We start from the raw sequence: 24,721 nt of genomic DNA on the forward strand, positions 1-24,721 counted from the left end.
TTTCACAAATTAATAATTGTCAGTCCAGGCCAACAGGATCAGGATAACTCTGGATCTCTTATTTCCAGGGTGTAAAAAATAGCCTATATTTCTATTGTAGCCGGTGAAGATTAAACATATTAAACCATAAGTTGATTATGTTTAATTCAGTCTGGTCTGTCTGTGAGACCCATCTCAGCTTTGAAGGAATGACGGGATGATTTTGCCCCCTCACCCTCCCTGCCCCTCCGTAGGTTGCAGGGATGTTGGGTGTGTGTACGGAAACTGACAGGTAGAGAGCCGCCGTCTCTCGGTGACTTGCAGGCAATGCAACGATCTGATTTACTAAATATTGCGATATGAGGCTTCATACAAACATCCACATTAACTATGTTCACTTCACCTGGCTCTAGACTTTCGGCTCGCCAGTGAACGTGGGCGAAGAAACCGCAGGAACAAACGGGAAATTCAACTGTCAGCTGGCCGGGAAAGCCGATCACACCACCCGGCTTCCGGGGATTCAGGGGCCGCATCGGTTGACGACAGACGTCGGTCGGTAGCTCGGGGGGAAAAGGGCGAACAACTACATCATCGCCGACATCCAGCTCTTAATTTAAGCCACTTTCGAGATGTCAAGGAAGCTCCAAAGGACAGAAGTTTGCGCCGACTGCAGTGCGCCAGGTAGGGAGGAGGGGGATAAATCAAAATAGACCAGTGTACTGGAACAATACGTCGGGAGGGCGACACGGTGGCACAACAGGGCCGAGGCTGCTGTCACTGTCAGCGGGTCCGCAGAGCAGGAAAGCGGCCTGGTCTTGCGAGCGTCGCTTAGGCCCCAAATAAACAGTGAAAAATAGGCGTGTTATAACCCAAGCTAACGTTAATGTGCCCATTGATCTGCTTGGTGTGTATTTTTATGTGATCGGGGCCACATGTGAGGGCCAGTGGGTCGTTTGCTGCAATGGAAGAGACGAGTGTCAGATTTTTATGTCGCCTTTTTTAAAAAAATTTCAGACACGTTTGTTTTGATTTTCGTGACCGAGACAGAGTTTTAACGCGTTAGCTTAGCCTGGCTAGCCTGCTACTGAGGTCTATTTTGCCTCTCTCTGTGTTAATTGTCGTTTTTAACATTTAGCTTGCACTCATCAAACTAGCACACAACATCACGGTAATATTTCAAATTAATTTTGTTATTATTAAAACTTGCCGGTTGCATTTTTGTTGGTTTGTGTACCTGGCTAGCGTCGCTAGCTTAGTTAGCTGCGACGTTAGCTAACTTTTTGCTAAACGCCAAGTTACTGCTAAGCCGAACGCGTCAGCTGCCTGCCAGTGGGTTAACAGCATCACATATTAGGTTTTTAGACATATCGTTGAAAAACTACACGAGGTTTGTACACAATTTGTACGCCTCTTTACAGTGTGTTCACTCTCCCACAGTTCATAAATGAATTGGCCCCTAACGCTGGGGAAATTCAGTCTGAACGAAAGAGTCATTATGTTTAAACTCCACCTGTTTGACAACAATAGTATTTATATCTTTCGTACAGAGCCACATTAACGAACATTCATATCTGTGTGTTTTCTGGTGGAAAGTGAGGTAGAGGTGATGTCAAAAACAACCTTGGTATCTCCTCCCCTGCCTCCTCCTTTGCATATTGAGCTTCACATGCCCTGATGTTCAGTTTGAAGCACTTGATTATTGAGGCTCCTGGGTGAGTGTGTCGCTTGTATTCATTCATGTGTACATGGCTTACAACAGCTGCTCCCCCCCTCATAGCAGTGTGTGTCTGTGCTCGGTGTATTTAAGATTTGGCTGGCTTGCTGCTGTCTTAGTATACACTTACCTTCCTGCTTCAGGGACTGTTTGTCCTCCTGCCTCCTCAATTGCTTTTCTCAGGTTCGAATCTAACCAGCACTGATCAATCTCAGTTGAACATCTTTCCTTAAGTTAAACAATGTCTTGCCATATGATTCATGTGCTGTGTTGTCAAGACAAATGAATCCTGTTGTTGTAAATGCAGTAGTTTATTTACATGGGTTTCCTTAGATAATATTACTTATTTTTTTCCTAAAGGTAGTCAGCTTGTGTCCAGCATACCTCTTACTGCTATATATTTTGTCTGCAATCAGCTCTCTGCACCATCAGCCCTTCCTTACGACCACATGCACACATACGCATTGTGTTCTGCAAAAAGCTGACCTAGCCACTGGTGACAGGCCACCTCCCCACTACACAGCTTTGTGTCACACTGGTGCATAACTCAATGATATGTCTACAAAGGACGACTGATACTCCCATTCCTAGCCAAGGCTCAGAAGGCTTTAATATCATGCCATGAAAACAAATCATGTTGTCATGGTGGTAAACAGATGCAGTTATATGAGAAGTTGAAACTTTTGCGTGAAAGAATTGAGGTTTTTGTACAGCAGTTTGTCAATGGTGTTGAATCTGTATATTGTGCTGTGTTGTCAAGTTCTGTTGTTGAGGTCGAGACTTGTATGTGGTTGATTTTGAAAAGCGCAAACAGGAATAATGATTGTAATAAAATCAAACTTGCAGTAAACGTGGGCCACCAGTTCGACCAGCTGTGCTCCTTTTAGTTTTAGGAGCTCCTGTTTTTAGTGCTCCTGAAAACTAAAATGGCGATTCAGACGTGTGATTCCTCTGTAGGTTCCAGTGTCGAAACTTACTATTCAGATTTTGAGGTAAGTGAATGTATGTGGCCTTTATAGCAGTGTTTATTTTAAATACTCATTATAATGCACATTTTTGTGCAAGTTCAAGTGACAGTTATAAAAACAAATGTCAATGTTGTATTGATGAATCAGACCAACTTTAGTCTAAATTATATCACGCTGCAGATTTGGCCAATACACCACTGCCAATAGTCTATGCTGGTCTAATAGCTTAATGGTGTAGCCTCATATTGATCCAGCGAGCCAAGCAGATAGGATAGCCTGTGGGAGTTTTTATATTTATTACGCAGATTAAAGAATTAAATTGCTGCAGTCCAGCCTTTAAAGCCTAGAGGTTATTGTTCTCAACTAGTCTATAGCTCTTATAACCATTTTGTAGTTGCTGTGACTTTTTCTGTGCTAAAAGACTTACGGCATGTCAGTTCATCTGATGATGGACTATTTTAGCTCCATTAATACCCTAAGCCCTTGACAGTTTTATCCCAGTCTGCGAGTGACTAATGCTGTGACTAGATGTGTGTGTGTGTGTTTGTGTGTGTGTGCGCGCACACGTGTATGCACGAGCACACATGCAGTATGTGCATAAATGTCTGTGTAACTTCTCATCACATTAGACTCCTGAGGGCAAGAACATGACTAGTCTGCTGTTGTGGGTAGACTCTCTCTGGCTTTCGCTGCATCTCCTCCAATTGTCACCTCATTCACCCACACCTATTCCTATTTAATAAATAAGGTTGAGGTACTTGCCTCACCCTCAGGCAGACTAAAACAAATGTAAAATGTTCATGTGAAAAACCTTAAACTGTTGTTGAAAACCAGTAGATCTGACCTCCTGCACTATCAGTGACACATCACTTGTTTTAGATCCAGCCGTTAATACTGGAAAGGTCAGAGTTTCCATGTGGTGTGTCCGTATGTAGGACGTGTATTACCATGCATGTTATTAGAATGTGTCATTTATCGAATTCAAAATGTCTTCAATCTTCAAATTCAAATTGTCTTTACATTTTCTCATTTTTACATAAAGTATTGCTGATATATTTAGCAAACCAGTAAAATATAATATATGGAAATAAATCTTATGGACTTGTGTTGCTTTGGCTGTGACTCAACTTTGACTTTCAGCCTTTTTGCTGCACTTTTTTTTTTTTTGTTGCTTTTTGTCCAACATTTAGATCATTGGGTTTAAAGAAATCTCACAGGGTTAACTGAGTCCTCTGTTCGTAGGCACTTGGATCAAAGCTGGGCTCTGTGCATGCATTAGTTGATTAGTAAATAAAAATTCACAGAATGTGCTGGGGTGGAATTATAGTGCAACCCAGTATATAATTTGTGTATGATCCAGTTTGTACTAAATGCCCATTCTTTACAGTAAGGTGGTGTTTTTTGTTTTTGGGTTAATTACACTGTTAACAGCCATTTCACTTGCTAGAGAGATGCATATCATGTAAAGTGTGTCTCTTCCTTTGCTTTTGTTTCCACTGGGCTGTACATTTACTTGTAAATTTGAAAAGACCCATAAATCTAACAGGAGCACTGTGTTTTACACATTATGCTGTTCATCGATTGCTTGTCCTTCTGTGTGTATTCATATCCACATATTTCAAACACTGCAAGTTAGCAAAGGACTAAAGAGAGCATATGTTTGACTTAACCTTGAATGAAGTCAGGGTAGAGCAGTAGGCACAGCGCATGTCTTTCTGGGAGAAATGGCACCATTGAGTCTTGTTTTAGCAAACTGTAATTTAGACCCCACACATTACACTGCTAGGATATTGAGAGGTTTATTGCAGGATGGAGAAAAGAGTGTTGTTCATGCTGCCTCGACTAAAGTGAATGTTGTGGTGAGCACTCAGCTAAAAAGTCTAACGCAATCAGCATGTTTGCAATGCATTTGATATCATTCATCTGTTTGTCTTAGACCCGGGCTGGACCAGTATCAACCGTGGAGTCCTGATCTGTGATGAATGCTGTTCAGTCCACCGCAGCTTAGGACGCCATATCTCTATAGTCAAGCACCTGAGGCACAGTGGATGGCCCCCCACACTACTGCAGGTATGTTTGGCAAATTAAGTTTGAGGGAAAGGAAATGGTAACAGGAAAGGGATGAAGCTTTGAAGCAAGTACAAAACCTGAACCTCAGATTACTGCCACACAAGAAGAAGAAGACTGGTACAGAAACTAACTCAGCACTAGATGGAAATCTATTTTCAGTTTATTTCATCTGTTCGTCTTTTTCTTCTTATAAATATTAAATTCTACGACTACCCTCTTTTTATACAAAGCCTTGTATTTATATCTGCTATTGTCAGACTATTCAACTTTACTGTGTAATTAAGAATGTATGAAATGTTTGTGGGCGTGTTTGGTCATTTTGGTTTTGTTTTTTTTTAACCAGTGTTAAATTCCAAACATGAGTATTTGTGTTAGTGATGTGCTGTGTTAACTCAACAAAATGTACTTGGATGGTGGCAGTTTCATGCCTGTTGGTGAACCATCACTGAGTCACTGGTGTGTGTGTGTGTGTGTGTGTGTGTGTGTGTGTGTGTGCGTGTGTGTGTGTGTGTGTGCGTGTGTGCGTGTGTGTGTGTGTGTGTACGTGTGTACACGTGTGCCTTTTAGATGGTTCAGACTTTGGCCAGTAATGGAGCCAACTCCATATGGGAGCACAGCCTCCTGGACCCTGCTCAGGTGCAGAGCGGTCGTAGGAAACCCAACCCTCAGGACAAAGTCCAGTAAGTATACTCTCTACAACCTCCTCACACCCCCAACTTTACATTTGCTGAGGGAAATTATTTCTTTTGCACAGTGTTACATAACCTTTCTGAACATAATGAGTGTTTTCAGTAGTGAAGAATACCTAGCTGCTCTGTAATGCCCTCTAAACAGTTTTCTCTTAGCCATGCATCACTTTCCTAATGAATCTTGATCTGCTGTCATAGGACTGTTTGTATAGCTTGTTATTACAAGCTATATACAGGATAGGTCTTGTCAGCATAGTGTATAATTCTGTAGTGCATTTGAAATAAAATATGACTTAAGGGCTTGTTGGTTGATCAACCCTTGGACCATCAGGGAAAAAGAAGTCCTCTCATTTTGCTGAAGTTCCAAAACATCTTAAAATGGTGTTTTAGAATGAAAGACAATAATCATACTTATATAAGCAGATGGAAAAATATAATGATGCTGTTTTTAGTTTTAGTTAAAAGAACAGCTACACATTTCTCCCTTTTTGCTCTGTGTGTGTCTCAGTAAACACAACACTGCATCTTACTTCACATTAGTTACTTTATGTTAGATTTCAAAATCTCAATAGGACTTATGCTAATATGTTAAGTGTTTAAGTGTATGTACTCATGATACTGAAGGTTGTTTTGTAGAAAGAAACCAGAGTGGCCATCAGAAAAAGAAAATGCACAGTCAGATTGACATGAATTGTAGTAGGATGTATTTTATCCTCACCTTGTAATGTTTTTACTTTGATAACCATCTTACCTTGTCTTCCTGTGCAGCCCCACAAAGTCAGAGTTCATTAGAGCCAAATATCAGATGCTGGCCTTTGTGCACAAGCTGCCCTGCCGTGATGATGATGGCGTCACTACCAAGGACCTCAGTAAGGTGAGGGCTCAGTATTATGACATAATGAGTTCAGGTTAATTAGCCACACGGACATAGTCACACTGGTAAATGACGTGTAAGCACAAAGGAGTTGATGTGAGTGGGAGACTTTGTGCGCGCGTGTGTAGACACATATTCACACATGCATGCGTGCTAACTGATTAAACCCTGTGGCAGGAAGTGATCTGAATGACACAGCAGGATGTAATAATGATCTCTAATGCTGTAGAGCTCCAGTGGGCTAATAAGAGGATTCTGCCTGTTTCTGTCTCCCCACGATGTTTAATCTTTCCACCCCCATCTCTCTGTTTTTGTCTCCTCTTTGCCTATTCTCTTTGCTTCCTTATTAGCAACTTCACTCCAGTGTGCGGACAGGGAGTTTAGAGACGTGCCTTCGGCTTCTGTCCCTCGGCGCTCAGGCCAACTTCTTCCATCCGGTTAGGAAAAATCTACTCACTGACTCAGTCTATCTAGCTATAAGCTACTCTGTTCAGTTGTTTGCTTTGTGCCAGGTCCTGTGTCCTGAGTGTGTGTATACCTGACCTTCCAGGAAAAAGGCACTACCCCGCTCCATGTGGCAGCCAAGGCAGGCCAGATCTTACAGGCTGAGCTGCTAGTGGTGTATGGTGCAGACCCTGGAGCACCTGACATCAATGGTCGCTCACCCATGGACTATGCTAGGTATAAGACAGTGGAGACACATTTCACACAATCAAACCTGCCATGAGAGAATATGAAGGAAAAATGATCAGAAAAAGAAATTAAAATAATGTGTTTGTTTCTGTTTTCCAGGCAGGCAGGCCATATAGAGCTAGCAGAGCGACTGGTAGAGTGTCAGTATGAACTGACAGACAGATTAGCCTTTTACCTGTGTGGACGACGCCCAGGTAACCCACTGTATCAAGCTGTGTGCACTTCACATGTCCTGAATCCTAGCAGTCATCCTCAGTGACGTACTGTGATAGCTTTTATGCTTTTTTAAGTCGCCTCTCTCATCTTCTCAGATCACAAGAACGGCCATTATATCATTCCTCAGATGGCAGACAGGTATGGACCATGAAATTATTAGTTGATTTTAACACCCTCTTTTTGCATGCGTGGTGTGGTTTGGTTGGCATGTTAGTATACTTGCAGCTACCTGACTTGGCGTATTTCTATGACTGCTTCTTTTCACTGTTTCCCTGACATAGATTAATTGATACTGAGGCAGTTTCGTGTTCTGACCAGAGGGTGGCACCATAGTATATGTAACCCCACCCAAGAAAGGAGTTTGATTAAGAAGGTTTTTGGCATCAATATCAAAGCAGTATTTTTTTTTTTTTTTTGTACATGCCGATATGAGCTTTTATAGGGAACTCTGATGATTTAGATACTTAAACTGCAGGTTTGATTTAGGAGGTCCAGATTTGCACACTCAGGCTGGGCTAAATCAAGTTTGGCATTACTTGGCTCGGCTTCCCTCAAATACTGGATGGGAAATGGATTTTCTTAGCTGAGTCAAAGAAGTAGTCAAAAATATAGTCAAAATTGTTCATGTAAAGCAGGTAAATCAAGTGCACCTCTAAGTGTATCTTTTACTTAAGTTGGTCTTCCGAGCTGCCATCTAACTCCACTTGCACTTGCATTGTTCTGGTCTGGTGAGTGGTTGTACTTGATAATAGCAATTCAAGCTTTTTTGATGTGGCTTCTCTACCGCTCTTCTTTCTGTCTTTTTCTCACTCATTCTCTGTTCTCTCCATTTCGCTGCGCTTGGTGGAGCCAGAGCTCGTCCTAAGTGCCCGACACAGAGGTATCTTTACTTTCCTTGTTCCTTTTTCCCCAGAATTTCTTCCTTCATTTCAGTTTCACCCTCTCTGCTATTCCATCTTCTGTAGTTTTCCCTGTGGTGGACTAGAACGAGCTAACCCCTTCTTCATTGGGTATCCAGTGGGAAGATTATCAGGCATTGATCTGTTGTCTCTAGAAAACAGTTGTACAGTTAGCATTGAGTAAAAAATATCTAGATGACTAGAGGCTGTCCTGTGGAAGGCTAGGTGAGAGTCTCAGCATAGGTCTTCTTTAATTTCCACATTTTGAAGTTGTACATTAGCATACAGTGGGTACGGAAAGTATTCAGACCCCTTTAAATTTTTCACTCTTTGTGTCATTGCAGCCATTTGCCAAAATCAAAAAAGTTCATTTTATTTCTCATTAATGTACACTCAGCACCGCATCTTGACAGAAAAAAACAGAAATGTAGAAATTTTTGCAAATTTATTAAAAAAGAAAAACTGAAATATCACGTGGTCATAAGTATTCAGACCCTTTGCAGTGACACTCATATTTAACTCACATGCTGTCCATTTCTTCTGATCCTTCTTGAGATGGTTCTGCTCCTTCATTGGAGTCCAGCTGTGTTTAATTAAACTGATTGGACTTGATTAGGAAAGGCACACACCTGTCTATATAAGACCTTACAGCTCACAGTGCATGTCAGAGCAAATGAGATTCATGAGGTCGAAGGAACTGCCCAAGGAACTCAGAGACAGAATTGTGGCAAGGCACAGATCTGGCCAAGGTTACAAAAGAATTTCTGCAGCACTCAAGGTTCCTAAGAGCAGAGTGGCCTCCATAATCCTCAAATGGAAAAAGTTTGGGACGACCAGAACTCTTCCTAGACCTGGCCGTCCAGCCAAACTGAGCAGTCGTGGGAGAAGAGCCTTGGTGAGAGAGGTAAAGAAGAACCCAAAGATCACTGTGGCTGAGCTCCAGAGATGCAGTAGGGAGATGGGAGAAAGTTCCACAAAGTCAACTATCACTGCAGCCCTCCACCAGTCGGGGCTTTATGGCAGAGTGGCCCGACGGAAGCCTCTCCTCAGTGCAAGACACATGAAAGCCTGCATAGAGTTTGCCAAAAAACACATGAAGGACTCCCAGACTATGAGAAATAAGATTCTCTGGTCTGATGAGACCAAGATTGCACTTTTTGGTGTTAATTCTAAGCGGCATGTGTGGAGAAAACCAGGCACTGCTCATCACCTGCCCAATACAATCCCTACAGTGAAACATGGTGGTGGGAGCATCATGTTGTGGGGGGGTTTTTCAGCTGCAGGGACAGGACAACTGGTTGCAATTGAAGGAAAGATGAATGTGGCCAAGTACAGAGATATCCTGGAAGAAAACCTCTTCCCGAGTGCTCAGGACCTCAGACTGGGCCGAAGGTTCACCTTTCAACAGGACAATGACCCTAAGCACACAGCTAAAATAACAAAGGAGTGGCTTCGGAACAACTCTGTGACCGTTCTTGACTGGCCCAGCCAGAGCCCTGACCTAAACCCAATTGAGCATCTCTGGAGAGACCTGAAAATGACTGTCCACCAACGTTCACCATCCAACCTGACAGAACTGGAGAGGATCTACAAGGAAGAATGGCAGAGGATCCCCAAATCCAGGTGTGAAAAACTTGTTGCATCATTCCCAAGAAGACTCATGGCTGTACTAGCTCAAAAGGGTGCTTCTACTCAATACTGAGCACAGGGTCTGAATACTTATGACCATGTGATATTTCAGTTTTTCTTTTTTAATAAATTTGCAAAAATTTCTACATTTCTGATTTTTTCTGTCAAGATGGGGTGCTGAGTGTACATTAATGAGAAATAAAATGAACTTTTTTGATTTTGGCAAATGGCTGCAATGACACAAAGAGTGAAAAATTTAAAGGGGTCTGAATACTTTCCGTACCCACTGTATATCCTTGCTAAACATAGATACGAACACAGATTAATGCCACACTCTGAGGTTCTGCATGTTCTCATCCATTGTCCTTGAGTCCATATAATCTCTGACCACATAAGGCTCCACCCTGAAAGAAGTCCAGTTCAGAAAGTAAAACTTTTTACTTGTAGTTGCTTCATATCTGTTAAATGAAACTTCATTGCTGTCAGATGAAGAATAGCTTTAATGTTTGTTTGTTTTTTTTTTAATTTAGATATTACTTGCAGAACTACAGATGCACCCTGTCACTGAACAGGGAGTTGGTTTCAGTTTAACATGGGTTGGGGTTAAAGTTACACCAAGTCCTCTCAATCAATGTCACCATCCCTGTCCTTTAGCAAGACACCATTCAGGCTACTTACTTCTTGTTTCTCTCTACATATTTACATCTTTTACCCTCCCCATGCATATTTTTCCAGTGTATCTCTTTGAAACCTGTCTCATTATCACCTGTGTATTTTAGTTTGGACCTCTCTGAACTGGCAAAAGCGGCCAAGAAGAAGCTCCAAGCGGTGAGTTAGGTTAAAATGTGAGACTATAGTGACATGCATAGAAATGATGTGTTTGTTAAAACACTTTGTTGGTGTCAGACAACCACTCAGATTGTTAGTAATTCGAAAAGTACAGCATCTGTAAATATATTGTAAATATATACTGTAATTTTTGTGTGACAGCTCAATAATCGGCTGTTTGAGGAGCTAGCGATGGATGTCTATGATGAGGTGGATCGCAGAGAAAACGATGCAGGTGAGGCTTATTACATTACCTACCTGGTTTCCTGCCTATGTTGGCTACAAGGTGATTTGAATTCTCTTTGTGGAGGCTAAATGTTCAGAGAAACAAAAACACCTACACACTGAATCACTTACATGAACTTTGAGAAGAAAAGGAGAAAGATGTGAAAAAAGACATTCTCAATATAGAAGTTGACAGAACAGAGTGAGAAGAAAAGGAAAATGACTGTTGAAGACGAAGGCCAAATGGAGTGAGTGAGTGAGGGAGGAGGAGAGACATGGTGAGGAAATGCCTCAGAAATTCTTGAGTCTCTCTCCTCCTCAGCTCTTTCTCGCTCTGTCTCCTTCCCTTTTTTCCTTTTCCTTTCCCTCTTTCCCTTAGTAGCAGTCAGTAGCTGTGCTTTCTGACAGAAGCACTACAGGTAAGTGGCAAGGATACGCACACACACACACACATTCTGCTGCACGCAGTGGGAGGGCACATGGCACAACAGTGCATTATAGGGGCTGGATCTACTGTACTATTTTTTTCTGTACTCTGTTTATCTCTGTGTATGTGTGGGTTAGTAGACTGGGTCTATGGCTCCACTTGTTCCAGCCAAGACGACCTTGTGGCTTACATACACACACACACACATACACACACACACACACAGAAACTTATTTTCTTCTTCATGTTTTTGTCTCCAGTGTGGCTTACGACCCAGAACCACAGCACTCTGGTAACAGAACGCAGCGCGGTGCCCTTCTTACCAGTCAATCCTGAGTACTCTGCCACACGCAACCAGGTAAAAACAAACATATCACAAAAAGATTTACACAGCATGTACACATAGACATTTGTATTGGCTGATTTAAATAGATAGATACCTAAGAAATTTTAGACATTTTTAACTAAAGAAAAAATTGTCTTGAGATATTTGGACAGTGTGCGTGTGTGTTTGGGCGCAAAGCCAAGAATGAGTGTGAAATTAACAAGGGATGTTTTTCAGCTGTGAGAAAGCAGAAAAGATGTAATTCATCTGTTTCTCTCGCTTGTCTCTGTGCCCCCTCTTTCCCTCTCTCAGTGTGAGAGAAACTGTGTCCACTCCCAAAGTTTCTCCTCATCTGTGTGGCTCATTAGAGTAAACATTGACTTTTAAAATGAGAACACACACACAGAAAATACCCACATCGCCACGTGTGCTCTGTCTGGATTGGACAGTTTACTGAAAAAGTTTAACCTTTTACATTCTTTTGTCTTCCAAGCTGCTGTGTTAGAAATTGCACTGTGCTTTTTAAATAATTCTAGTTTAGCACTTTTATTCTCTTACACAGAGGCCAGCGTGCTGTAATTGCACGTTCTGTGTTTCATTGCTCATGTTTGTACATGAGTGAGCACATGGTTTGTGCGTGTGTGTTTGTGTTGTAAGTGTTCCGTATTACCGTGTTTTTCCACAGCACATGGTAGGTGACCACAGCAGTCATAGGCAGTGAACCACTGGCGGTGGGCTGGATTGTTTCTGTAAAATTGTGCAACCCAAAAAAGAACTTTGAGAACCTTTTACTGAGTCAGTCACAACAGTGTTTGTGCATGTGGTGAAATAATAAAGTTTTAATCCTCTTCTCTGTCCTTCCCTCCTTCAGGGTCGTCAGAAGCTGGCCCGTTTCAACGCTCGGGAGTTTGCCACACTCATCATTGACATCCTGAGTGACGCGAAAAGGAGACAGCAGGGAAAAGGTCTCAGCAGCCCTACTGGTGAGACACTGGGAGCAGGGACAAACAGATTAGGCTTAAAGAACAGAAAGACTAGTCACATAACCTAGTTACAAGTATAAATCCATAAATGTAATTTTACTGACATTTTTCGAAACTGCTCTGTGCAGCAGTGTAATGCATTAACTAATTAAAAGATTTTAGTAGCAGCTGTTCAGCAATTTAGTGAAGAAAAAAACATAATGGTCCATACCTGTCTGCCAGATGCTGGTAATATAATTCAGTCTGCAAAAAAACTTGACTTTTGTCCTCTGCATCAAACTGCTGATTTTTAAGTAAAACCAGCATGGAGAACCACACCAAAAGAATATGGAAAAGAGGTTGGACAAAAGTCAGTCCACAAAGAAACGGACTACTGTAGTCTATACTGAAGGAACTGTAATAAATAAGCACATTCTTCCCTTGGCCAGACCCGTTGGATTTGGGCATTGATGACGACCAGCATGACTATGACAGTGTAGCTTCTGATGAAGACACGGACAGCGAACTGACCACCCAGAATAACAACAACACACAACGCAGCAACCGTGCAAAGGTGTAGTGCTTGAACAGACACACACACACATACACACACACACACACACACACACACTCACACACACACACACACACACTACTTACTCTGAAGCTTAGCTAGCAAAGCTTTTTCATAGTTTCCTATTAAAAGACTGCTTGTCCCAGCATGCTTTGCAGGGAGTGGCCACTGACAGGGCTGCAACATTGCTCCTAAGTGACATCATCAGCAATTTTGGGTCCTTGTCAGAGACGCATTGTTCTTACAATGTGTGTCTGTGTGTAGAAGGACAGAAGAGAGGACAGAGAAAGAAACAACTGTGTGGGGGTGGTAGAAAAAGTAAACAGCTAAACCAGTAGCTACTTTTCCTTTGGACTTGTTTAGCTCAGTGGCCAAAACCACAAGTCAGATTTTCCACCCCCATCTTCATACTAGAAATGTGTGCATTTATTGTTTTGCTGTGGACATTAAGATAAACTGGTATGGTATCAAATGGCACTGCATGTGTTGTTGGAAGGGTGGAAATGAATTAGGAGCAAAAAGCTTTGCAGAATATAAAAGATGGGTTTGACATTCATTTTTAGAGAGCAGGGTAGGACTGAGTTTGAGCATGCTCCAGTGTTACAAGAAGTGGGGGTGAAAGCAAGAACTAAGGCCCTACTGTTTGTCTGTGTAATCAGCTGTTGTACCACCCTGCAGGCTGTAGCCCAACCCCTTTCCTGTTATACAGTAAAGCTCAGGGTTTTTTCAGCTAAAAAGGCATGTATTCCTACTGCGTATCCTCATATTACCTACGCATAAAAATGCATACATTAGGAAGAAAAAGAAATTATATTCGTAACCAGTTATAGGCCTACTTTCAAACCTGTCACTTTCCATCTGTCTTTTTACCTGCTTGAACCGCTGCCTGCATGTCTTCTCAATCCAGAGTATGGACTCATCAGACTTGTCAGATGGTCCCATCACCCTGCAGGAGTACCTGGAGGTGAAGAAGGCCCTGGCATCCTCAGAAGCTAAGGTCCAGCAGCTGATGAAGGTCAACAACAACCTGAGCGAGGAGCTCCGGCGGCTCCAGAAGGAGGTAGGGAGTACGGAGGAGGGATGAATAGATGGCCACACGGTCAATATACCTGTATCAAGAACCTGAACCACAGTAGAGTGTTAAGAGGAAAGAAAGCAGAAAGTGGGAGAGTGAGCGATATCAGATATTCTTACTTTTTGTCATCCTATTAATATTCAAGTGTAACATGAAAAGGAAGACAGATGGAAGGATATGAGAAAAGTTGGCATGAATTGTTTAATAGGTCAACACAGGGACCTAAAATGCGGACATGCAAATAAAAAATTAGATATGGGCTGGTAGTGGAAGATGGCAGTGTATTAAAGAACACATGCCAAGTTAGCAAAGCAAGAAGGAAGAATTGGTTCAGACAGGATGATGGAGAGACAAGTGAATATTTTAATATCTTGGCAGGCAAGCTGATGTATATTTCATTTCCTTACACTGTTGAATTTGCAGACAGTTTTTCAGCGTTAGGTAGAAACTAAAGCAGCTGTTATGTCACATGTGGAGTGAGGCTGCTACAAATACCCATTGTCATTTTTAGTTCTGTTCTGATACTGCTCATCTGTTGTTCGTCGCTTCACTGGGCGTTTTGTGAGCCATCACATTTAGCTCAATGTATTGATTATTGGCTGCCTGTGTCAGGTCATGTGACTCATGATTCATTCATGTGTTCTTGTTTTCACTTTGCTGAGGATTTACCTGAAGAACTGAGACAAACATGCACTTTAACAAGCAAACACTAATGAGTAGACATGCTGCAAATAACGTGTTATGGCATCAGCTCAGATGGCTGACAACAGTGCATCCATATAGGTGAACCCATATTTCCCCTCATTGACCTCTGTGAAGCAAACCAATGTATATATGTATGAATTGGGCCTTCCACCCTTTCCCAAGACCTAATCCCCACCTCATCATGTGTACCTCATGTAACCTACTGAAGTGTCTTTACTGTACATTCCCTCCCACCCCAGTACTGATGTGAGGTAATATGTGAAGCCCTTTATGATCTTTTTAGTGTACCTGTAATTTTGTATGCTTGTCTTTGACCATTCAGTTGACAACCCCCTCCCTTCCCTTCACTCTTCCCATGTTCCTTCCTCCATTCTTTCATCCCTCCTTGCTCCCTTCCTCCTCTCCTGTAGATCACACGGATGCAGACAGAGAACAGTGTGCTGCGGGGGAGCCAGCAGGCTGGGGGGACAGCTGGCCATGGGGTAGGGGGTCCTGGTGGAGGAGGAGGAGGAGGCGGGGGAGGAGGAGGAGTCCACTGGCAAGGGAATGTGATGCGAGGAGTAATAAGTGGAGGGGGTCTGAGTGGGTTTGGGTCAGGAGCAGACCCTCCTGGCCTTTCAGTGCCCTCCTCAGTTGCCCCCCACTCCCATCTCCACCGGAGGGATCGCCAGGCCTTCTCAATGTACGAGCCAGGTGCGGCACCCGGTCCCACGGCCCATGGTCCCCCAGCCCTGGACTCCCTGGCAGCCCGCCTGCAGCCCCTCAACACACCCAGCGTAAGTTACTGTAGAACTCCCCTGGCCCCTTCTACTTCCCACCTTCCTTTGGTGGTGCTGATTGGCTCTCTTTGGCTTGATCGATGGGTGACAGTCCAATGCTGATCTATTTCCCACTGACTCTCACACCCTTCATCTGAGTTCCTGATCTTTTCCTTTGAAAGGTTGAGTTGTGCACGAGCCCCATTTAAAAATCTATTTGAATTATTTATTTTTTTGCACCATAAAGGGGGAAGTGCAAAATTGTGACCTGAAAGGGAAAGATTTAAAAAAAGGGATTGTCTTGTCTGTTCGGTTGCCTGGCAACGCCTCTGATGCTCTGCTCTCTAGCCTGCTCTGCAGCCTTTAACCTTTACATTTTTGACCTCCCAGTTCTCCAGCTTGACAGCTGCTTATTCGCTATGATCACACATACCACAATTTTATACACCCGAAGATAAAAGCATGTTTGGATTGAAGAATATTGATTGGAAAGATTGGATTTAAGTAAAGTGGCTGATAACAATTAGGTGACATTCAACAGCATTTAGCCTACAGCAACATCTTTGAAGCTACAGTATACACACACATTTACACAGCACTACTATTATCCCCCATGGACGATAAATGAGTGTCCAATTCACCATCTCTTTACACAAAGATTTACCTATTTGTTTTTTTCCTCTCTTTCTCCTCACCTCTCTGTCCCTTGCTCACTGCAGTGCAACCGTGCATCCTCTGGATGTAAGCAGTCTGTCTGTAATTGTATTGTTTGCCATTTCATTCTCAAACGTAGAATTCTCGCACACTGCGCATCACTTCTGCTTATTATGCATTTTAATACTGGAGATCAACATTAGTTTTTGGTATGTGTTGTCAATGCTAGATGCTCTGTGTGATGTGTAGCTCTTGATCACTGGTTGGTTTAGTTGATTGGTCAAATGTCAGTGTTAGATACTTATAGAGGCATGTAGTCTTGATGGGATGATGGGTGAGCTGCCGAGTTGATCTGGCGCTGCTCTCGCTGGCTCATTGTTTTTCTGCTCTTTTATAAAAACATCTCTCTTTCCCTGCACTCCTTTCTTCCTCCTATAACTTGATCTATTTCTGTCTTCTATTTTTTTCATTTATTTTTCCATCTCTTTCACCATTCACCTCTGTCTCCCTCTCTGGATCCTTGTGTGCCTCTCTTTTTGCAGGTAAGGAAGGGCAGTACAGGCAGTCCAGCACCGTACGGAGGCCAGCATTTGTCTGGATCTACAGAGATGGGCAGATACATGGTGAATTCCTTTTTGGTTTTTGCGATATTCTGTTCAGTCCATTCAGGAATTTGAAATTATAGGCTTAAATTTTTGGAAATACTGAAAGGGCCTGAAATGTGTATGTTAATCCTGCTTTTCTTGCATGGAAATTTGTTTGACGATGTAAACATTTCCAAATAATTAGCCTTTCACTGAATGGATCTTTATTGTAAAGGTTAAAAACGGCTGATTTAAAAAAAAAAACAAAAAAAAAACTTTTCATTCAAATGGGAACGAATGCTTGAACTTTGTGGGAGGTGGTAACTATTTAGCTCTGAAGAGCAGAGTTTCGAGGAGGTCTGATGACAGTAATCATTACGCATGTTGTTGCTGTGTTTCCTCCCCTCAGGTCCCTAAACCAGAAAAACATGGCAGTGGCACAGACAGTGACTATGACAACACACAAACATACGACGTCTCACTAAGGTCAGACTTAACGCAAGTCACTGTATATACAAACGTGTGTGTATTTCTGTATCTGGAAATAGTTTCACTGAATGCTAGTACCAGATGATATATATTTTCTATTGTTATGTTTCATATTTCCCCTTGTGACCCGGATGTACCAGGATAAGCGGGAAATAGCAATAGATGGCTGTTTTATTTGTACCAGTAACAGTTTTATCAGAATAAAATCCACAAGACAAAGTGATTTCTGACATTCTGACCTTGAAACTGTTTGAGATTATGCTCATTTGTCTTATATGAATATTATGTGCGTATAATAATAAGCTTACAGTTCTCAGGTGGATATCTCAAACATTTCGCCCTAGTTACTGCATTTATCTCTTTTCTCCAGTACTGTAAATTGGGACCACAGGGGCCAGCTGATCTGCCAGCTACCATAAGACATAAGAGCAAAAAGACAGTCTCTTTAGATGTGGAAGACTTAAGACTGACAGATGACTGTCAACACTTTATTCTGGCTGAGTGTTTTAATTTAAGTGTATTTAAGTGTATGTCTCTCTTTACAGTATGGGCCGCAGCAGTGAAGAGGAAGGTCGTGGGGAGTCGGAGGACGGAGGAGGTGGGGAGGCAGGGGAGCCAGACCCCACCCTGCCCTGTACAGAGGATGTCATACTGAAGACTGAGCAGGTGACAAAGAACATCCAGGAGCTGCTCAGGGCTGCTCAGGAGTTCAAACACGACAGGTAGGTGAAGGACATCACAGATGGATAAAAGAAAAAGGGCAAACACTGCTTGCTGTAAAATATAGTATTGTTCAAAATAATAGCAGTACAATGTGACTAACCGGAATGATCCGGGTTTTTAGTATATTTTTTATTGCTACATGGCAAACAAGTTACCAGTAGGTGCAGTAGATTCTCAGAAAACAAACAAGACCAGCATTCATGATATGCACGCTCTTAAGGCTGTGCAACTGGGCAATTAGTTGAAAGGAGTGTGTTCAAAAAATAGCAGTGTGGCATTCAATCAGTGAGGTCATCAATTTTGTGAAAAAACAGGTGAGAATCAGGTGGCCCCTATTTAAGGATGAAGCCAGCACTTGTTGAACATGCATTTGAAAGCCTGAGGAAAATGGGTCGTTCAAGACATTGTTCAGAAGAACAGCGTACTTTGATTAAAAAGTTGATTGGAGAGAGGAAAACCTATAAAGAGGTGCAAAAAATTATAGGCTGTTCAGCTAAAATGAGTAGAAATAAGTACTGTGACAGTTAGAAGACGTCTGTGTGAAGCTAATCTATTTTCAAGAATCCCCCACAAAGTCCCTGTTAAAAAAAACAAGGCATGTGCAGAAGAGGTTACAATTTGCCAAAGAACACATCGAGTGGCCTAAAGAGAAATGGAGGAACATTTTGTGGACTGATGAGAGTAAAATTGTTCTTTTTGGGTCCAAGGGTCATAGACAGTTGGTGAGACGACCCCCAAACTCTGAATTCAAGCCACAGTACACAGTGAAGACAGTGAAGCATGGTGGTGCAAGCATCATGATGTGGGCATGTTTCTCCTACTATGGTGTTGGGCCTATTTATCGCATACCAGGGATCATGGATCAGTTTGCATATGTCAGAATACTTGAAGAGGTCATGTTGCCTTATGCTGAAGAGGACATGCCCTTGAAATGGTTGTTTCAACGAGACAATGACCCCAAACACACTAGTAAACGAGCAAAGTTTTGGTTCCAAACCAACAAAATTAATGTTATGGAGTGGCCAGCCCAACACCCGGACCTTAATCCAATCAAGAACTTGTGGGGTGATATCAAAAATGCTGTTTCTGAAGCCAAACCAAGAAATGTAAATGAATTGTGGAATGTTGTTAAAGAATCATGGAGTGGAATAACAGCTGAAAGGTGCCACAAGTTGGTTGACTCCATGCCACACAGATGTGAAGCAGTTATAAAAAACTGTGGTCATACAACTAAATATTAGTTTAGTGATTCACAGGATTGCTAAATCCTAGAAACAAAAAAAATAGTTCTGAGTTTGTACAGTCAACGGCAGACGCTATTTTTTTGAACACACTCCTTTCAACTAATTGCCCAGTTGCACAGCCTTAAGAGCGTGCATATCATGAATGCTGGGTCTTGTTTGTTTTCTGAGAATCTACTGCACCTACTGGTAACTTGTTTGCCATGTAGCAATAAAAAATATACTAAAAACCTGGATCATTCTGGTTAGTCACATTGTACTGCTATTATTTTGAACAATACTGTAAATACCTCTAATTTTAACCTTGTGAGAAGTGCAGCCTGATCCTCTTAATTGGATAACACACTGAGTCACAGGAACATTCAGCGCCAAAACCATTTTTTAAAATCACAACCTCTGTTACTTCACACCAACTAAAACAGCTGCACCAGATGAATATGTTTGCGAACGTTACTTGAGATGGTGATGACGATTTTTAACCTGCAACATCAGGAACCTGGGGAAATAAATAATAGTCCAGTTAACTGATAGTAAGAGATGGGATAAGAAAGAGGTGTATTTTACTGCAACACTGCTGATTACTGCTTCACCCACTTCTTCATGATCAACCACCAAAGTAGAACACAAACAAAAAACGCTGCACTTTTGCTTTTCATCATCTGATGGATCACAGAGTCTTGTGTGTATTTATCATGGCCACCAAATTATTTGCATTGAGATAATACACTCTTACATTTAGATTGTATATTCATGAGCAGATAGATTTAACAGCACTTCATCCTTTGAATTCATGCTTACATCATTAATCTGCTGTGAGGACTACTATAGTTGATTTGTTGGCTTTCAGACAAGGCCCCTCTTTTCAGGAGGTCTTGGTTTGTGGTCTGACAATCTTAATACTTTAATGTAGCTACCACTAGAGGGTTGTTTTAACTGAACCACACGTTAGGAGTAAAAATACCCATAGGAAGTTTGAACTGTTCAATCTAGTCAGAGGATCAGTGAGTGAGTCTCACTTTATTCAAAAGAACAACCCTGTTGCCTAAACTGTAGTCAATAACCAAGATAAATAGCTTATTTATCTCTTCCTTAGCTTTGTTCCATGTTCTGAGAAGATCCACTCTGCTGTCACTGAGATGGCATCACTCTTCCCTAAAGTAAGTTTCCTCTGTGTGTGTCTTTCTCATGTTTTTGCCTGAGTGTTGCTTTCTTTCATCTTCCTCTGTCCATTTACATATTCGGCAATTCACAGTGTGAGTTTGATTCCCTTCATTTTTCTGTAGCGCCCAGCGCTGGACGCAGTCCACTGCTCCCTCCGCCTTCTGGCTTCTAGTGCCTCGCGGTTGCAGGTAGAGTGCCGTAAGGCGGCGCCCTCAGAGCCTGGGGCCCCTGCAGTGGACTATCAGCTCCTCACTCAGCAGGTCATCCAGTGCGCCTACGACATCGCAAAGGCTGCCAAGCAACTGGTCACCATCACCACCCGTGAGAAGAAACAGTGATCTGCATGAATGAAAGAGTGGAGAGAGAGGAGAGAGAGATCAATGTATGGGAGGACTAAGAGGGATGGGAGGGGCTTCTAGGAGAGGAACAAAGAGGATAATATGATCACACCATGGATGGGAGGACGAGGGAGAGGGAGTTGCTGAGAGGATGATGGTCTTGATAAAGAAAGAAAGAAAAAAACTAGAGAGAAGTTTGGAAAATGCATGGAAAGAATCGGATGAAACCACTGACCGTTTAGTTGAAACACTACAGAAAAGGAGAAACTCAAACATGGAAATGAAAGTAGGGGAGGACGGGTGGAAGAATGCAACATGGGAGCTACAGCTGAGAGCAAACTGAACTGTTGGAATAAGATGTGTATAATAAAACGCTAAAATTGTGGTAAGATTACATGGAATGCAATAGTGGCGATGTACAGTGAACTGAACCCTGAGATGTTACCACTTTATTTATTCTCACCTGTCATTCATCCCGCTCCCTGTTTACTCTTACTGGGGAGTGAGAGAATGTATGCTGCGAGACAGGGGAGTAGATAGGCCGACCATGACAACATGCTGCTGCACAGCATCTCCGTCCCTCCGTCCTGCGAGAAGTCAGGACGTTCCTCCTGTTCTTTCCTCTCTGGCCCGCTCCTTTGCGCCTCACGTTCCAGCCAAATGTGAGGCCCCCTCCTCCTCTATCCCATCCCACATAGGATGAGGTGGCGGTGCAGGGAAGGGCGCCTTGGGATCCATCTCTTAACTCACTCTACACCCCACCAGGCTCTCACAGTTCCTCCTGGGTAGCTTCTGCAGGGGATTCAGGCTTTTCCTTACCCTTTGTTGTTGGTGGTACACAGCTCGTTCTGGCATGGTTTCATTTCTTTGCTCTCTCCTCATTTTCTTTTTTCTTTTTTTTTTCCTTTCGATTATGCAGATTGGTTGTCTGCACCTCTGAGGACAAATATTACTGACTTATGAAAACAAAACACTTACACTGGAATAATTGTGATTTATTGTTATTGTTTATCATGACTTTTTTTTTTGTATTGATATTTTTACTGACTGTCATCTTGGTTTTAACTGTTTGTGTGTGTATTACATTGTCTCAAGTATGATTCTCATTTAGTGGAATAGGGAGACAGTATGTGCTCAACTTCTTATTTAGATTTAAGGAAATGTACACAAAAAAATAACCTGTGAAATAGTCCTCAGCATTTCTCAAACACTCCATGCCTGGGTGACAGCTTAGGGTTTTTCTTCATGTTGTGATATGTCCTGTGACTAAGGGGTTAAACAGTTGCCAAAGGGGAGCGGGTGCCGGGTGAATTTCATTTTTTGGTCGTGATTTTCTGTCAGACCGAAAAAGCCCCTTGGTGAATTATGACAGGACTTGGATCAAAACACTCTTTTCAAGGTTTCTCAGCTGTTTTTGTGCTCGACTTCTCTCACAATTTTGCCTCATTTAACAGAGCCAGTGGAATCATCTCAGAATCAATCCCATTTTCATTTTTATTGTGCCAAGCAGGATAAGTAAATCAAGCACACCACTTAGTCCAGTTTGTGTATGATGATTAACCCCCTTCCCCATCCAGTCTTGCCTTGAAGCAATATGTAACTTACATGGTGGGTGTGCTCCTGGGTGCTTGTATTACAGAGCAGCCATTATTTGCATGCATGTTAGCAAATGTTCATTGACACTAAGTTGATATGACACGCGTATGTTGAAGTTTTAAGCTTTAAGTAGACCTGTGGAAAGCGCCAGATCCAACAGGCTGGAGCGTTCACATATATGGTGAGAGATACTAACTGCATCGTTTCCGTTTAGGAAGATTTGAGATTTGTTCATTTTGAAATCTCGTCATGAACTTCAACTGTGCTTGATTTAGTTTGCAATGAATTAGTTTCACCTCTCAGACTTGGACTCTCTGTCGTGGCCTGCTGATCTCGGCCACAGAAGTTGTCACTTCTAGCTCACAGTCTCTGAACTCTGCCAGGGGAGACAGCATTGGGAACAAAGATGTCTTTGTGTTTGTTTTTAAAGAAGCCTACTTGTCTTACTGTAGGTTTAGTACTGTGCCGAACAAATACGGTCATATCTGTAAGTAAGGATGCAGATAGGATCTAGAAAGTCTTTCCTAGCTGCCAGGGGCTTCGTCCTCTTCTAGTTTTGAATCACCTCTGAACCTTTTTGCAGCTCATTTCTCAAAGTGTTTGTGGCTGGTTGGTTTAGCATTGGTCTGTTCTGTGGTCCTGCTCGGTGCATGTTTAAATTCACTCACAAAACACTGGACTCATCAGTTACAGTACTTTTTTTTGTTCTGCCTTTCAACAAGAACTAATTAGACGTTTATTAGCCCCAAACACTTTGAGAGATTGTTGTTAGACCACTGTCATTGTATCATTTTTCTCTTTCCCTCCGATAATCACAAAGGGTGTCTGACTGTCAGTGTTCCTCAGCCTCTCACACTGTCTCTGTAGGTTAGAGGCTGAATCTTTTGCTCTGTTCCCTGTCAAAGCAAATCATGTTCAAAAGACTCTTGAACTTTATCATTGTTTGATATTGAATGCCTTTGCACATCATCATCATCATCTCCTGATTGACTGGCTGAGTCACAGTGATGTACTGACTGCTGAACCAAGAGAAATACTTTCACACACATCCCAACACACAGGGGCCAGTAGAAATGCTTGTCCCTTCTATCATGATTGCCCAAGTTTTAGACTAGAGCCATATATATTTACATATATTTTCATGCTATATTTTATATTAAGCTATATACTAGGGTTATGTTTGTGAGATATTTATGTCTATTTGTTGGCCCAAGTGGGCTTCAGGCTATGGAGTCTGTTCACCAAATCTTCATTCAGCTCTTTAGTCTTGACACCTGATGTACTTGCAGATATTTTAAGACTTGAGTATAGGTATGATGCCCCCCCCCCCCCACCACACACACACCTTACAGTGCATATTAGTGGTCCTACTATAAGCCAGAGTTACGTGAAGAGCAAAAACAACAGTTTGATCCAGGTGTGGTCTTTGTTGCACTATTTTTAAACACCAGCTGGGGGATGTAGGATCCACATTATGTACTGCACAGATTTTAGTTCAGGTACATTAGGTGTTGGAGGCAGGGGTTTGATGTCGGATAGGGCTATAAGAAAGGTCTGAAGCGCACTTTGGTTTAGCACTACAGTCATCTCAAAAGGGCGGAGGATGGCCTAAGACGCACACAGCCCGGTCCTTCCCCGAGTTAGCGGACACTACGTAGGGTGCCTCTAGTGTGAATGTTGAATGTTTCCGTCAGTTCACGTCCAACACACTTTATCACACCTTCATCACGTCCACAATTCAGCACATACTCTCCAAAATTTAAACACACACCCTCAACAGTTGGACCAAGCCTTCCACAGAAACAAACATTAAATTTGCAGCCAATTAATTAAGATTCTCAGCAGTTTGAAGTGCGCTGTGGCCTGTACTGTTGCTGTCCCTGTGTTTCTTCACAGCTCTACACTATGGGAGATGGGTGATGGGAGAGTTATCTTTTAACAGAAGACGTTACAAACTGTATAGAGAAAACAATGACTGAGAAAAGGTCAATTGTAATGGAAACTCATAAGCTGTACATTTGTAATAAAATAATAAAACAAGGTCATTGTAGTGGGTCTGTCTGCCTTAGTGTATGCTCACTCTAACAGGGACACTGCTGGCTGCATCTCTGCATTTATCCATCCTTCATTTCTGACCAGTGTCATTGTACCTACTACTGAAGAGCACCCCCATAGCATGGATGGGTCATGAGAAGCTGAGTCCCTGGGTACATACATAAAAGGCCCATCTTCTACATTTGTAGATATAGCCATGTGATTTGTTGTCGCTTTGTGTCGAGGCCTGATTGATGGGGTCACGGCTATCCTTCCAGCATTTTCCCCTGC

General features: G+C 42.3%; 1 protein-coding gene across 2 annotated transcripts; it reads left to right on the forward strand.

Moving 5' to 3' along the window:
• The first annotated feature begins 261 nt into the window (after positions 1 to 261).
• On the forward strand, positions 262 to 24,437 carry git1 (G protein-coupled receptor kinase interacting ArfGAP 1). 2 transcript variants are annotated; one of them, XM_026328108.1, is made up of 21 exons: positions 262 to 660; positions 4,598 to 4,731; positions 5,299 to 5,411; positions 6,189 to 6,294; positions 6,645 to 6,731; positions 6,845 to 6,975; positions 7,087 to 7,181; positions 7,299 to 7,341; positions 8,057 to 8,083; positions 10,511 to 10,559; positions 10,722 to 10,794; positions 11,472 to 11,569; positions 12,408 to 12,519; positions 12,948 to 13,072; positions 13,980 to 14,132; positions 15,263 to 15,628; positions 16,807 to 16,887; positions 17,258 to 17,334; positions 17,883 to 18,059; positions 20,395 to 20,458; positions 20,585 to 24,437. In XM_026328108.1, exons 1-21 carry the CDS (start codon positions 609 to 611, stop codon positions 20,798 to 20,800), a joined length of 2,379 nt encoding a protein of 792 aa, XP_026183893.1. In that variant the 5' UTR covers positions 262 to 608; the 3' UTR covers positions 20,801 to 24,437. The 2 variants fall into 2 exon arrangements, with proteins under 2 accessions (XP_026183893.1, XP_026183900.1); XM_026328115.1 differs by lacking the exon at positions 8,057 to 8,083.
• Positions 24,438 to 24,721: the final 284 nt, after the last annotated feature.

Source organism: Mastacembelus armatus, chromosome 13 (assembly GCF_900324485.2).
Source record: "Mastacembelus armatus chromosome 13, fMasArm1.2, whole genome shotgun sequence".
Taxonomy (NCBI): domain Eukaryota; kingdom Metazoa; phylum Chordata; class Actinopteri; order Synbranchiformes; family Mastacembelidae; genus Mastacembelus; species Mastacembelus armatus.

What these genes read in the sequence shown, in the direction of transcription:
- git1 (XM_026328108.1), top strand. Translation starts at nt 609, where the DNA reads ATGTCAAGGAAGCTCCAAAGGACAGAAGTTTGCGCCGACTGCAGTGCG. An exon ending in GGCCCCCCACACTACTGCAG is followed by an intron (nt 4,732 to 5,298) that starts GTATGTTTGGCA and finishes TGTGCCTTTTAG; the next exon opens with ATGGTTCAGACTTTGGCCAG. An exon ending in CCAAGAAGAAGCTCCAAGCG is followed by an intron (nt 10,560 to 10,721) that starts GTGAGTTAGGTT and finishes TTTGTGTGACAG; the next exon opens with CTCAATAATCGGCTGTTTGA.